The following is a 14,411-nucleotide window of genomic DNA, read 5'->3' as shown; positions in this document are numbered from 1 at the left end:
AACACAAATGGAACTATTGTTTTAAAATAATAGTGATGTGAGGAAAATGAAGGGGTGTTGTGCCAGCATTGATTACTTGGTTCTGAAAACCCTTTCCAATACTTGTCTCAAAGCTTTAGCCGTATGTTATCTATAAAGCAAATACAATTGGGCAATGCTTGTCATTTTTGGAAGCTCTGTTGGAAATTTTAATTTATTTTTATGTTGTTCAAACTATGTCCTAGCAGATTAGGAAATTTATTTGAAGCTTTTGATAAAATAATTGGCTAATAAAGAATACTGGAAAATCCTTTTGCAACAAATATCCTAGCTCTATTCCTCATGGAACTGTTTGAAGGGGGCATATAAGCAACTGCTAAAACTTAAATAGAATTAGGTTGTTTAGGAAATTACTACCCACAAGTACTGGGATTTTAAAATTTAAATTCTCCTTCATTTATTCTTTGATATTTTTTCCTTGTGTTTAAGGATCTCTGTTAAATACAAACTTTATCCAAGCAATATACATTCCAGAGAATATTTAGGAATATTTGAGACAGACACACAAAAGCAACGCTGGAATTGTTGCTAATGTGTTACCTGTAGTTTTGAGACTTAGTACATTTTGTCTTTCAGGAGATGCAGACAGAGCAGACATTAGACATTACCTTTGTTTTTCCTGTAAGTCTGCCATGTAGCAGTATGTGTCTGGAAAATGAAAATGGTGAGGGTGACACGACTATGATGAGATTCCTGAGGTACCAACGACAGAGACAGGACTCTGCTTTCAGACCACTGCTTATTTGTACTAAGCCAGTCTGGATATCCCTCAACCTCGTGTATCAGCAGATTTACAAGCCAGATGGCTTTTCATGCCCTGAGGACCAGCTATATAAGTCTACTTTAAGACATGCAGTTTTGCTTGTAGCTTAGTCTGTAGAATCTTGCAGTAAGTTTGTGTGATAATGTCCATTATTCAACTCAAAAATGATGGTTATTGTAGTTTGACTGGATTACCAGGTTCATTACCCACTGTACAAGTAGTACAAAGTCTACAGCAGCTTTTGTTAGGAAGCATCCAGACACATGTACTGCTCTTTGCAAACATTTGAAGGATCCTTAGACCAATCCACTCCGACCAGGAATGGATGCAGTATAGAGCCTGGCGAAGAGCTCTTCCCCTAATGATCACTGCCAGTATCAGCACTGACATGCAGAGATGAGTTGTGGGCTTCTGAGAACTGATGGAAAGATGGGGACTGATTTTGTCAGACAATAGGGAAATACTAAGCCCAAGCATGAGATAAAACATACTCAAACCAACCTTTTATGTTAGTTGAGTAAGATCATCTTCTGTAATTTTGGAGCAAGAGGAGGGTTCTAATGCTTTGCACCTTAGGAAGGTGTCTTTTTGCTGACTCCTGGATAGTCAGTGCTTCCAAAGGAAGAACCTTGGCCTCAGATGGGAAGTTCATAAAGACTGATTGTAGAAAAGAATTCCCATGCAATGAGGAGCTACAGTAAAAGGGTCGAAGTGGAAAACTTTGTAAGACACAGGCATGTAGCTTTAAGATGCATGATCTGGCTGTTGTCAAACCACAGACATAAATGATTCTCCATGGAACTGATTTTCCCTAATGTGGGAGAAATTATTATATCCATTGCCATTCTAGTGATGTGCCAAAATGCTGAATCCCATGATGGTGGAAGCCATATGAATGCTTAGAAGGATTGCATCCAGCTTATAAATGGACTAAAAGTTTAAAAATAGTGGAAATTCTCTACAAAGATTGTATGGAGCAGTTTTGAATGATGCATTTCTGTTGACAGCAGCAAAATTAGACACATATCAGAAGGCTCTACTTTAGATATGTTTCTGACCCTGGGTAGCTACCATTTTACTTTCTGCTGTTTTGCTTCCTAAAAATCCTTTGTTTGCCCACATCTGTGATCCATATGCTTTTATTGTACTGGAATTTCTGGTGGTTCAGCATTTCGTTACTATAGATCTGATAAGAGGAAAAAATGACAGTTGGCCACCAAGTCCACACTGAGTTTGTGGGTGTTTAGTGCCTGTTCTCATTTGCTTCACCACTCCTCCAAGGAAAATGTAACCTCAGAGATTAAAACATCACCTTTGAAGAGACTTACAGAGATGGAGTGGTTTTTCATATTCCAGTGAGCAGTAGGAAAAATAAAGATAATACAGTGTTTTGGTTAGGTTTTGACTTTTTTTCATGCACTTTTGAAAATATCTTATTGCTTAGATTAAGGCTCTGAGGAACAGAAGCTGAGACAGCTCTTCTAAAAGGAAACTTTTTTAACTTCAGCTACAGAAGTTTGACATATTGCTCTGTTGTCATTCATGGAATATGGCTCTGGAAAATATTTTGCTGCAGACCTAGGGAAGCTGACTATTTTTTCAAGTTACAGTACAGCTGAAGAAAAACAGCACTTTGGTGTCTTTCATATGATACACATGATAATGGTGTTGTAATTATAACAAAAATATTGATTGGAAATATAAAAAAACATCAGCATATAAAAGGAAGTCACTTTTCCTAGTTTTCTTTTCTTGAAGTATGTAGGTCAGGCTGATATTTATGGAAACATCTTTTTTCTGAGCAAGGTGCTCATCTTTGCTATGTTAGATCGCTTTTTGGAGATGCAGGTGTATTTCATGATCTAATTCCTCAAGATTATTGGCTTTGGGACAGAAGCAGAGAGATTTGTTAGGGTATACCTGCTCACCAAGACTGTCTGGTAGTGTCAGACTGTGTAAGATGGATGTTGTTTTACCTGAAGCTGTGAATTCTTTAATTATTCACCTTTTCCACTCATTGCGACACAAAGAAAACAGTTCTAGATTATAGATTCTGCCCTCTTGAGACTAAAGAGAAATGCTGGAGTGGACAACACACTAAGGAAAAAAATACTGAAATACTTTATTGTAGTCTGTAGTTGTCACTGGCAGAAGAAAATCAAATTATTTATCCTGTAGCAAAGGGCTTTCTGCCACAAGAGATGGTGCTTCATAAAAAGGGTGAAAAGTGAGTTCCTCAGTAGAACTTTCCTAGTCCATGTCTTAAAAACAGTCTGACACACAGCTTATGCCCCATTTCTTGAAAGAGCCCTGATAGCACTGTCCATAGTGATAAGGCAGTTCAGAAAATAGAATAATCCATCTGTTAGTCATGTGGGATTTTGTACACCTTTACACTGAAATAAAGTGTAAGTACAAGAAGGTAGACTGTCAAACATACTAGTACTTCTAGGCTTGAACTGACAAAATTCTAGCTGCTCTTATCTGAGCTTTGTTGGTAGATGGGGTGATTTTTTTTTTCTTCATTACAAAGCTGCCTTGTGAAAATATTTCCTTTTTCCCCCATTGAAACTACAAGCATAGCAACTGATTCAGGATTAGACTCATGCTTAGAAAAGCAATACTGGGTACTAGACTTTTTTTCCTTTCACAATTGCAGAGAACGTTGCTGACAGAGCAAGGTGCCTTATAGGGTATCTGTTTATAATTTTGTTATGCTGAATATGTTTCTTTTCCTGGGTATAAATGTTCTGCTCAATAATCTTTAGTTCTCTAACTGTTAATTGAGGAGAATTTCTAAATGGGCTGCACAAATAATGCTGTATTAAAAATTCTTGATTGAAATGTACATTATCACCATGTTTCTATATGATTGTAAATATATTTGGGGAGGAGTGTGTATCTAGCATTGTAATAGAGATACACATTACTTAAATACAGATTGGAATGGCAGTGTAGGCTGAGAGCTAGAAAAATCTTTCTGTCAAAATAAGGCCTTTGAAATGAGGTTAAGTGAGCTCTCAGTGCTCTTATACTTTGGGATAGATGTCAATTCCCTTTGATTTACTTTCACCTACTATTTCACTTAAACTCTCACCTTTATAAAGCTGCATGAAGCATTTGTTTCTCTCTGTCCAAATTTCTTCGTTCCTAATGTCCTGAGAGTATCCTGGATTTTAGTAGAAATCCACATGAAGTACAAAACTAAACATGGAGAGCTAGAGCAGGGTTTATACCTAAAGGTAAGACTTTGTTAGTACTGCAACCTTGGAATAAATTTCAGGACTGCATTGTTAATATTGAAGGGTAAAACTTGTTCAGGAAGGGCAGGTATCCCAACTGAGAAGAACTCACATTGTATGTGAGCAATGTTGTCTGCATTCTGAAAATGCTGATAAATATCTGATTAACCAGCAGGGGTGTGTCAGGTGACACCTCTGTCTCTTCAAAAATTTAAGTGAAGACAAGCATCTGTAGGAGATAGGGGGGACAGGCTGGACACATTGCATTTGGCTTTAGAGCAAGGCAAGGAGCTAGACAGTCTCCTGCTAGTTCTTCACTCTTCATGCTAAAAAAAGCATAGCCCCATTCTAAGGAGCCAAATCATGTAAGCAGTCATGTAAGCTGATAAACCACAAATGCAACCCTGAAATGACAAACTTGTTATGTCTTGAATGTACTTTAATGCTTTCATGTGTAAATTCAAATGAGGGTGTTAACTTAGCTCTTTCACAGAATAAAGGAAGTTTTTCTCGTGGCTTATGAGTAGGTTAATTATGCTGCAAGCTTTAAATAACTTAGAAAATGTATGTTGGCAAGGTTGGGCTGCTGTCAGTTACTTAAAGCTATTAGTTTTGCTATGTGAAACACTAACAGACTTGACTAGTAGTAAACACTGGAAGTTTTGGATCTCAGTAAGTTATCTACTGCAGTGCCAAATGGCTAAAGCATTTTTTTGGAAATGAAAGCAGTTTTAAGTATGGGTACATAAGCAAGATGGTTATCCTTCCTGTTTACAGTTGCTGTATTTGTGAGAAATAACATTTCAATCCTGAATAAGATGTTGCTTGCTCTAGCAGTTTGAGAGTGTTCCATGGTTCAGGATACTTGTTAGGCAGATCTAAATGCTCTGTATTTATCTTTACCCAGAGTTTTTCCATCATTGGTATGGGAATGAACAGGTCAAATTAGAGGCTTTCATCCTTTCCTCATGGCAACAGGTACTCCTTTTCAGGATTACCTGAATGTCCATCTTATTTTAAAAGCAGAAAATCTGAGTTGCTTCATGTTATTTCCTTACAAATATCCTGAAGGGTAACAGGAGAGCTAATGCAAAGGTCTGCTTATGGCTCTTGAGAGAATCATCAGCTTTATAAGCATTTGGCCTGGTCAGAGCTTCTGACTGTAGAGTTTTTTACAGGTTGATACCTGTTACACCTGGGAAATAACTGAAGTAGCTCATAGTTACCACCCAGATGGAAACCTCTAACAGCATGATCTCTATTTTTGCTTGCTGAGTTTCAGTATTATTATTTCTGTGAAGCATAGATTTAGGATAAAGAAGGTGAGTTTCACTAGTATTTCAGATTCTAAAACTGACTTAACAGATATTTAGCAAATATGATAACAAAAAGAACGTAGAAAAGCCAAAAAAGAGTTATTCCTTCAAAAATTAACTGTTGTTGGATGTTGTGTTGGTGGCATCACAAGTTTATCCTCTGAGCTGATCACTGCAATTTTATAAATCTGTCCTTTCATGCATCTTCTGTTTATTATCTGGTTATTATGAATTAATGTTCATTTTTCTGCTGACCTGCTTTATTTCCCCTTGTGTATTTCTCAAGTTTTGCATAGTATTGTCCCTCTAACTATTTCCATTATATATTGGGAATTCCTGTGCTTTTGTCATTGGCCAGTGTCCTACCCTGTGATAGGACTGCTCCAGCTGTCTTTAATATTTTATTAGTTTGCAGAAATAGCTGCTGTTCAACAGCATTGCCACACCTCATAACAAAGTTTAAAAAGTGCTTTCTTGTCAGAGCTTAACTCGTGTTTATGTAACCTATTTCTGTCTCTCTCAATAAGACATATCATGTGGCATTTGGTGATTGACTCACAGTACAGCTTTATTCTTTGTACAGTCACTTGGCATTCTGTGTCTTCCCTGCTCATGTCAATCCTGACACCATCACGTTTCCGTACTGGAAGGCGTTCTTTAGCAAACCTTTCCAGTGAACTGCTGAGTCAGAGGAATTTTTACAATCACAAGTAAGAAAAGAATCCACGTTTGCCCTTTATGCAGTCTAATGTCTAGGGAATAATTCATAATGTTTACTGCTGCTTCTCTCTACTGCTCTCCACAAAAAAATGAAGTCACGCAACTATCCTGCAATGTAAGAAATAAATAATGTGAAAAGAATAGCTCTGCATTGACCTTTTCATTTAAAATTATCTTCTTACAGTAATAGATACGGAGATGTTGGATAGAAATGTCACTTCTCTTCCTAGATTTGTCCTTTTAAATATGCACACTCTTCTGTATGTCATCGGGAAAAAGAGTGTATGGCCTTTCACCTCTATTTCTTCTAAGAGCAGGAATCAGGAGGTTGAACTGACTGACCTATTCAGTTCCAGAGCATTCATAGCACAGAGAGTTTCTGGCCTATTTATGTGGCTGTGTGGTGAAAGCTAATGTTGCCTGGCAAGGTAGTAATAAAGTATTTGTGATGGAGATGTCAAACCACGCTCATAATTCTGGTCTATTCCCAAAATGCAGAAGCAGTTTATTTTGGCTGAGTTTCTTAACTGGTATCCTGTTACCCAAGGAAAAGGCTCTGGAATTGATTAACTGCACACAAAGGCTTGGTCTGTGTAGATTTTCATTAGGAAAGAACCATTCGTCTTATGTTTTTCTCCATTGCTTGCCTTCACTTGCTGTGAACAACATATGCACACCGGTTTTGCTGTAAAAATAAAACATTCTGTGTGCTTTTGTCACAGGTGTATTGCACTTAAACTGATGCTTTTTTCAACATCTGTTTCAAGTGCAATCTACTTCTCTCCTGTATCTATAATAATAAACTTATATAGCTTAAAAAGCAGCTATGTCAGGCTGAGCTGTCCTTTTCAGTTGAGAGTGTGGACAGAGGCTGGCAGCAGCTTGGTAAGAAGTTACAGTTTAGCATAAAAGCAAAATGAAAAACATCTTCGAATAAACAGTGAGTTTAGTTCAGAAAGGAGCAAAACATTTCAGTAGGCTTAATGTTAGGATGGGGCCATGGCAAAACCAAGATGCTGCTGTTACGTCACTTTTCTTTCCCTTCTCTACTCCTGCCTTTATCTGTTACTGTATTATTTGCATATTTAGAAATGTCAGAGACAGCCATTTGATGCTGAGCAATTAGCTGCTGCCATGGAATTGTTTCCTGTAAGGCTTGGTTGCTGCTTGACTGTGAAATACTTGAGCTCATTTGAGCCAGAACTCCTAAACATAATGTTTGAAAATGAAATTATGACTTTGCTTCCTAAGATACTTGGGTTCCACCTTTGACTTTTTGAAATACAGGTGCTCTGCAATTTTTCAAAAGCAGTTTGAAGATGTACTAAGTTTTGAAATTATAACTTATTTTTATTATGTTTTAAATCAGGCTTAAATTTTTTTCACACTTCATATTTAATGACACCATGTTGTTCAGCACATTTTCATTATAGATTTTCCAATGAAATAATTTGTCTTAATAAAAACAGAAGGCGCATAGTGTTTAAACTATAAAATACCCCACTGTGGGCATCTTGGAGAGCACTGAGACATTACATATACATCTCCATGAGTGAGAATGCCCTCTTCATCCTTTCTAAATGTTACTTTCATTTGTTGCTCACACCTGGAGATTTATGCAGACCCTGCTCTCAGAAGAGTGTTCCTCTAAGTTGTTTGTAAGTGTCAAGTGCTCTGGCATTCTGCTGAAGTAGTCTGTTCATTTGTTTATAGTCCTGTTCAAGAAGCTGGGCTCTGACTTGATATATTTATGCTTCTGACATACCAATGGTATGTTTCTAATAATGTGGAAGCTCTAATGTTTTCTGGCTTGTAGTGCAGTGGCTTGGGAGCAGGAAGAGCACAGGCAGGATTAATGCTGTGTGATTGCAAAGTCTTGGGGAGATAACAGAAAATGGACATTTCACCAGAGACTGACTCATTTGTCTTATATTTGAAAGGGCATGGGAAGAAATTGGGATTGAAGTAGCGCAGCAGACCCTTACTTATTAGCCAAAAAGAGGAGAAAAGATCTTATCCAGCAAGGGCGCATGAGATTGAATTGCATTTTAGTTACTGACGGGAAGCGATTTTTCTTAAACTGAAATTGCAAACAAATGATGAAGAAGGGCTTGAAGGTTGCTCAAGTGTGAAGCCTGTTCATGCAACATGACTAATAAATATTCTGTAAATATTTATACCAGTTTAATGTAGTCTTAAACTCCAATATCCTGAAAGTAATTGGTTTTTTTCAAAAGAATGTGAGGAAATTCTTTGAGTGAATTCTTTTACCACCCATATTCTTGTCTCCCTTGTGGGTGCTAGATGTTGACTGTTCCCATATTATATGCATGCATGTGCCTATGATTTGCACGTTGTTGGGGGGCATTTTGTGGTTGTAGGGCTTTTTTATTGTTACTTGTGGAAACCAGAATTGCCTTGTTGTAGTTTTTATTTTGCATTACTGAGAAGCAGATGAATTAATTGACAGCCTGTGAATTTGTTTTAGTCTTTTAATTGACAGCCTGTAAATTCGTTTTAGGCTTTTGATGGCTTCGCCCACAAGGCATTGAAAACTCTCTCTTGCTCTGTGGAGTTTCATTTTCAGCCATGCCCACTATCCTCCTGAAGTGCTTCTTGGAAGAAATGAGAAACCAAGCATTCCAAAATCACAGAACAACAGACTCCTACATTTTTACTCAGACCCTGATGTGTGAGAACTGGCTATGTTTTTTACAAACGTGCACACAGTTGGAAGGGGTCACAAGGATCACTGAGTCCATCTCCTGGCCCTGCACAGGATACCCCAAGAGTCACACCATGTGCCTGAGAGCATTGTCCAAATGCTTCTTGAACTCTGTCAACTTTGGTGCTATGACCACTCCCCTGGGAAGCCAGTTCCAGTGGCCAAGCCTTTTTACAAGTTCTCTGAAATTGATTTCTTTTGAAATTACAGAACTTGTTTCTAGGAAAAATATTTTGACCTGTTTCAGTGTTTAACACTGTCAGTCTCAATTTCTTCTTTCAGCTTTTTCATAGCTTTACTGCAAACAGTGTTTCTATTCCATCCCCCAGTTCTGTTTTCAATTTCAGATAAATGTTGGCTATTATGCCCTCTCACAGCCAAATGCTTCTCATGCTATTAATTATTGTTGTTCCAATTTTTTTTTTACTAGCTAAATTCTGCATTCATATCATTTATTATAGAAGTACTACTAATGTTTCCTTAGTTAAGAATTGCAGGAAATGGATCTTATAACTCAATTACAGCAGTCTCTTAAAAAAAAAAAAAAAAAAAAACCAAAAAAAACAACACACAAAACCACAAATGAAACCAAAACAAAAAAAGAAACCACGGCCCCACTATGAATGTATTACAGTCTTGCACTGAAATTCTCAACTTTTTATAAATAAAATGAGTTTTAAGAAATGTAGAAAAAAGTGTAATTGTAATGATGGTGGTTGGTGGTTTTGGGTGTTTTCTGAGCTTGAGGAAAAATGAACAGTGGAAGGCATCTCCTCTCTTTACCTGAATTAAGAGATTGTGTGAAATTTTCCAGTTGTTTGTATTTTCCTTGGGAATGATGCTGAGTAACAGCCTTCTATTACAGTATAGTTGAAATGAGAAATCATTAGCTACTGTTGAGACATCACGTTGTCCATTTATCTGTGACACCTATTATCCCAAGCAGCTAGGGAACCTGATATTGTCAAGGAAAATTGCAATTTACTTTTACACACTCACAGAAAGGTTTTTAGAGCTAGAATTAAAATTGGGTAAGCCACAGCTCTACTCTCAGACTTTTCAGAATTTTAGAAGCAAGATAGCACATAAGCATCTTGCCATTAATGGAATTAAAGCATCTGCTGCAGATTGTATCCTACCTGAATACGGACAGCTTTGTGACTGGGAGAGTAATAGATCACATCTTCCAGATTTTAAACAGTCAATCTCATCCAACTAGATTATTCTGCCCCAAGCTTCAAATTCAGCTTCAGCTCATCACCCTGCTCATGACTGAGGTTTCTGGAGTAGCTCCCAGATTGATGGCAAGGCATCAAATCTGCTGATGGCAATGAGTGATTGATGGCAGTGCATCAAATCTGTTTGAGATCTACAGATAAAGCCTGGCTACAATGCCTCTGTTTTCATAGAAGCTGATGCTTTAATCTAAATTTTGACTGTTGTAATGAATCATACAAGATCTTGGCACAGACACAAAAAGTGCTGATTGCCCTGCTGTTTGTCTGTCACACTACACCAGTTTTGTCATGAAATGCAAGCTAGGATTGCTTTTGCTCTTCATGAGACCACATACAGGAGGTGCAAAACTAGTCCTTTTATAGTGGTAAAAGCTTTTATGTTACATCTTGTTAGAACATATAAATGGGTAGGATGCTTAGTGTTGCAAAAAATGTATTTCCAACGGGTTTACTTTTTTTCCTTTTACATACCTGTTTCTGTGTAGCTTCCTGCTTTTTAATTGACCACATCTTATTTTAGGGTGCTTGTCATTTGATAGGTGTCAGTTTTCTTTTCAAGTTGAGTAATATATTATCACAATGGCACTTCACTCTTTCAGCTAGGATGCTTCGCTGGGAATGTCTGATTTGGTTTAGGACTGTATTGCTCATTCATTTGTTTAAAAAAATTCTCTAAAATCACTAAAACAATCCATTATATTTGCCATCAAGCACAAATTAATGTTGAAAACCCCTGCTTTTCAGCAAACAGATGACACGTAGCTTTGTCAAAATGGAAGGCCATGCAAAATTCAGTAGATAAAAGCTTTCAATCTGGCTGTTAGTAGGATTTAACTGAGAAATAAGACACTTAGTTGATACTGATCTCTGTACACTGTATGAGATGTAATTTTGATAAACTGCACAAATTTACATTGATTAGTCAATAGTTTAATTTGTAAAGACTTTACAATGCCTTACAACGACTAGGTTTCAATTACTGTCCTGATTTTGCATTGGTTAAAGTTCTCATACACTTCCCTTAAACAGATCAAATTAATTATTAAAATGTCTTTACTTTTTTAATTAAAAAACTCCTGAGATGTTTTTTTTAACTAAAAAACTCCTGAGGATTTTTTTTAAATAAAAAAACTTTTGAGTGTTTTTCTTTTTGAACGGGAAAATGGTTTTGAAATCTACATTTGCTTTGAGCAAGGGACAAAGAGACAGACAAAGGCATAGATGGGTGTATGTATATTTAGCAATGTCATAGCTGGGTTACTTGGCTTTACTGATCTTTTGCTCTTGAATTTCTTGCTTTTCCTTGAAATCCCTTCCAGAGATCGACATTGAGCGCTGCGTTCGCGAGTCAATCAACCTGTTCCGCTGGACTCCCAAGAGCGCCACGTTCAGGCAGTACGCGCAGCCCCCGCGGCCGGCCGCCGACAGCAGCACCACCAGGAGCTCTTCCCTCTCCTGCTTCTCTGCAGACTACCAGGAAGCTCCTCGGAATGACCTCGTAAGCAGCCTGGGATTGGAGCGGGGAGGATTGTTCAGGTTATTCAGGTTGCGCGTTTCTCCTGCCTCTCCCAACTCCTGCTCCTTCGGCTGTCTTGCAGCAGCCCACCAGCGTCCACAGCTCGCCTGCAGAACTAGAAGCAGGCGTTAGCACAGCAGTAAAAAGAACAGTGTGACAGTGAGAACAAGTAACTGGAAAGTGATGCAGGCAGCTCTGCCTGCTTTTTCCATCTTGGCATGACAGGTAAAGGATATGCCACAAGCTACTCTGAGAGTTTAGTTGGTGATTTATGCCTGTGTTTATCTTGGCAAAGTGTAACTAGTAACTAAGAGAATATCTACATTAAATAGACACCAAATTTAGTAAAAAGATTTTTCTCCTCTCTCTCTGGTAGAATCTAATGGCTGTTTCCCTTGTCAGTTGTACTGTCTGAATACTGGTAATTTGAAATTATTCCTTTCCTTCCTCTTAACAGTATAAATCTAGTTAGTATATTGAAAATTAAATTTTATTTTGTTGAGGTTTTTTTCCTTCCACATTCTCCTACAGTCATTTAATTCATGAGCATTCCAATAATCTAGGAAGTATATATAGACCTGCTGTGTCTATTTGGTGAATTGCATTAGGTTTTAGTCTTTCCATTTGTTTTTCCTAGCTACTAGGAAACTAAAAAGTGTTGTCATTCAAGTGAATCTTTGCTTTTTAGTCATTAAACTGGAACTTGATATTCAGTCATTTTCTTAGTTTTTACTTTAGTTTTTATTTTATTTCTGTTGTCATTTCTGGAAGCCTTAGCTAAAAATCCAGGACTGACAGTGCAGACATGCAAATGAAGAACAAAAGAAAACTTGAAAGATCTTACAGGATTTAAGAAACAATAGGTGGATCTAGAAAGGCAATGGTGAAGAAAAATTAAATTCCAGTGGAATACTCATTGTTGTCATCCAGGAATTGTAGCCAGCACAAGCTACTTCTGTGCTGCTCTGGAGATATGTAGAGAGGCTTTCTGAAGGAGCCAAGGGCTGCACTTTCATAGAGTGATTCAGACAGGACGTCCTAAGGTCATCTGGTACAAATTCCTGCAGAAAACCTGTCCAACACTGAGTTCAGATGGGGTTCCCCAGGGCTGTGATCCATCAAGTCAAGGAAACTTCCAAGGAAAGTATTCAGTCTCTCTGGTCAGATGTCTCTCAGTGCTACCAGTGAAAATGACTTTGTGCTAGCTTTCCTGACTGTTATGACAAAAGAGTAAAAAAAACAAGTCTTCTGATTTCTAAGTATTTGCTTGTGCCTTTATGTGTAAAAGCAAGAGTCAAAGTACTTGAATATTGCAAAGAGGGAGATGGGCGAAAGCAGCCCTGGTCTACTAAACAAATGAGTAGTAAAAAGATTTGTATTTGTAACAGAGAGAAAAATCCTTATTTCAGATCAAGCAAGTTTCTTTCAGTATTCTTCCATTTTCCGAGAAATGTTTTGGGTGGCTTTTTCCTGATAATGTTTTTGTTTTCATACCAGAAGCTGTGTTTGTTTATAAAACCAGTAATTAGGCTCATCCATCCCACAAGTTCCAAGAAATTAAGCAAATGTTTTTGGTATGTTAAAGAGTAGATAAATAAATACTGGAATTTCTATTGACTTCTCTTTCATTTCTAGTTCTGTCTGCCTAACAGCAAAGACCTCTTCATTTACTGCAGTGCAGCTGGAGGTTTAACATCTTTTGAAGCACAAGTATATTGGATCTTTTGGTTACTGCTGGATTTTGGTTTTTTAGCTCATCATATAAAAGAGAGCTGCACAGGTTCAGGCATCTATACAGAAATATGTAAGCAAAGAGGGAAACTAATCTCTTGGACACAAGAAAGACTATTCATATCTGAAATTACAGTCTGGAAATGTGTTGTTTACTCTCATGTGCTGTATTTTTGTGTGTCAGATTTTGAGACAGATAGATGCAAGTTAAGTATATTATGATTCAGTCAGGACCATAGTTCAGACTTGGAAAGTCCTGTGTAACAAGAGTCCATAATGAGCTGCCTCTCACTTGTGACTGTACTTTTGGATGCTTGCCTTCATAAAATGACACTTCTCAGGGATTAGAGCAATATTGATAAAAACTGAATTGAAATTATTGGTGAAATATGCTATTTACACACAAAGGTGGTGGGCTTTGGTTTTTTGGGAGGTTTTTTTAACCATAATCCTGGAATTATCTCTTTCTTCAAACAAGTCTTCTACTGGTGTTTGCTGCCATGGGGAAACTTTTTAACTACTTGAAAGGGGTGAAATCTGAGTTCAGTCTTTAGTACACAGAGTATCCTTTAATGGATTTTCTAAAACACCATTGTGTCCTTGCTCTGCAGTTTAGCTCTTAAGGAAATAATTTTCCTGTTTCCTTACCTCTTTAGTTGGTAATTCTTTGGACAAGGACTTTACACTACATTTCTATCTCCAGTTTTATATGTGTGGGTCACCTCTGTATTTGAAAGTGGGTAGGGTACGAAACAATTCTTTGTGAAGAAAGTTGTGGGTTTGCTTCTGAAGGTAATTTATGACTTCTTGAAACATTAAATGTTTAGTGTTTTTAATTGTAAACACCAGCTGTCTCTTACCTCTCTATTTGTATTTTCTTTCTATGCTGCTTCAGTTTGTTTCTTAAGTGCTTTTTATTGGCAACTCAAATATTTGTGTGTATCTGCATGTTACTGTGCTTTGGTTAATAATAACAGGAGAAGTATTTCCCCTCTGGGTGTGCATTTTTCTACCTAAATCAGCAGTCAGTAAAACAAAACTGCTTTTTATCACTAGCATTGCTAACTTTTTATTTTAGTGACATCTATTTGCAACTTTGTAAATAGGCTTGGGTGCTCTCT

General features: G+C 37.4%; 1 protein-coding gene across 3 annotated transcripts in view; it reads left to right on the top strand.

Annotated features, from left to right (window-relative positions):
• Positions 1–14,411, top strand: part of TBCK (TBC1 domain containing kinase) — a 128,554-nt gene that overhangs the window by 49,348 nt on the left and 64,795 nt on the right. For all 3 annotated transcript variants that reach the window (XM_064417135.1, XM_064417136.1, XM_064417137.1), the window contains one exon: positions 11,363–11,541. In XM_064417135.1, the coding sequence (XP_064273205.1) occupies positions 11,363–11,541 (179 nt within the window). The remainder of the gene's footprint in view (positions 1–11,362; positions 11,542–14,411) is intronic.

Source organism: Passer domesticus, chromosome 4, assembly GCF_036417665.1.
Source record: "Passer domesticus isolate bPasDom1 chromosome 4, bPasDom1.hap1, whole genome shotgun sequence".
NCBI classification, from domain to species: domain Eukaryota; kingdom Metazoa; phylum Chordata; class Aves; order Passeriformes; family Passeridae; genus Passer; species Passer domesticus.
Note: the sequence above shows the minus strand (reverse complement) of the source record. Positions and strands in the feature narration are given on the sequence as shown.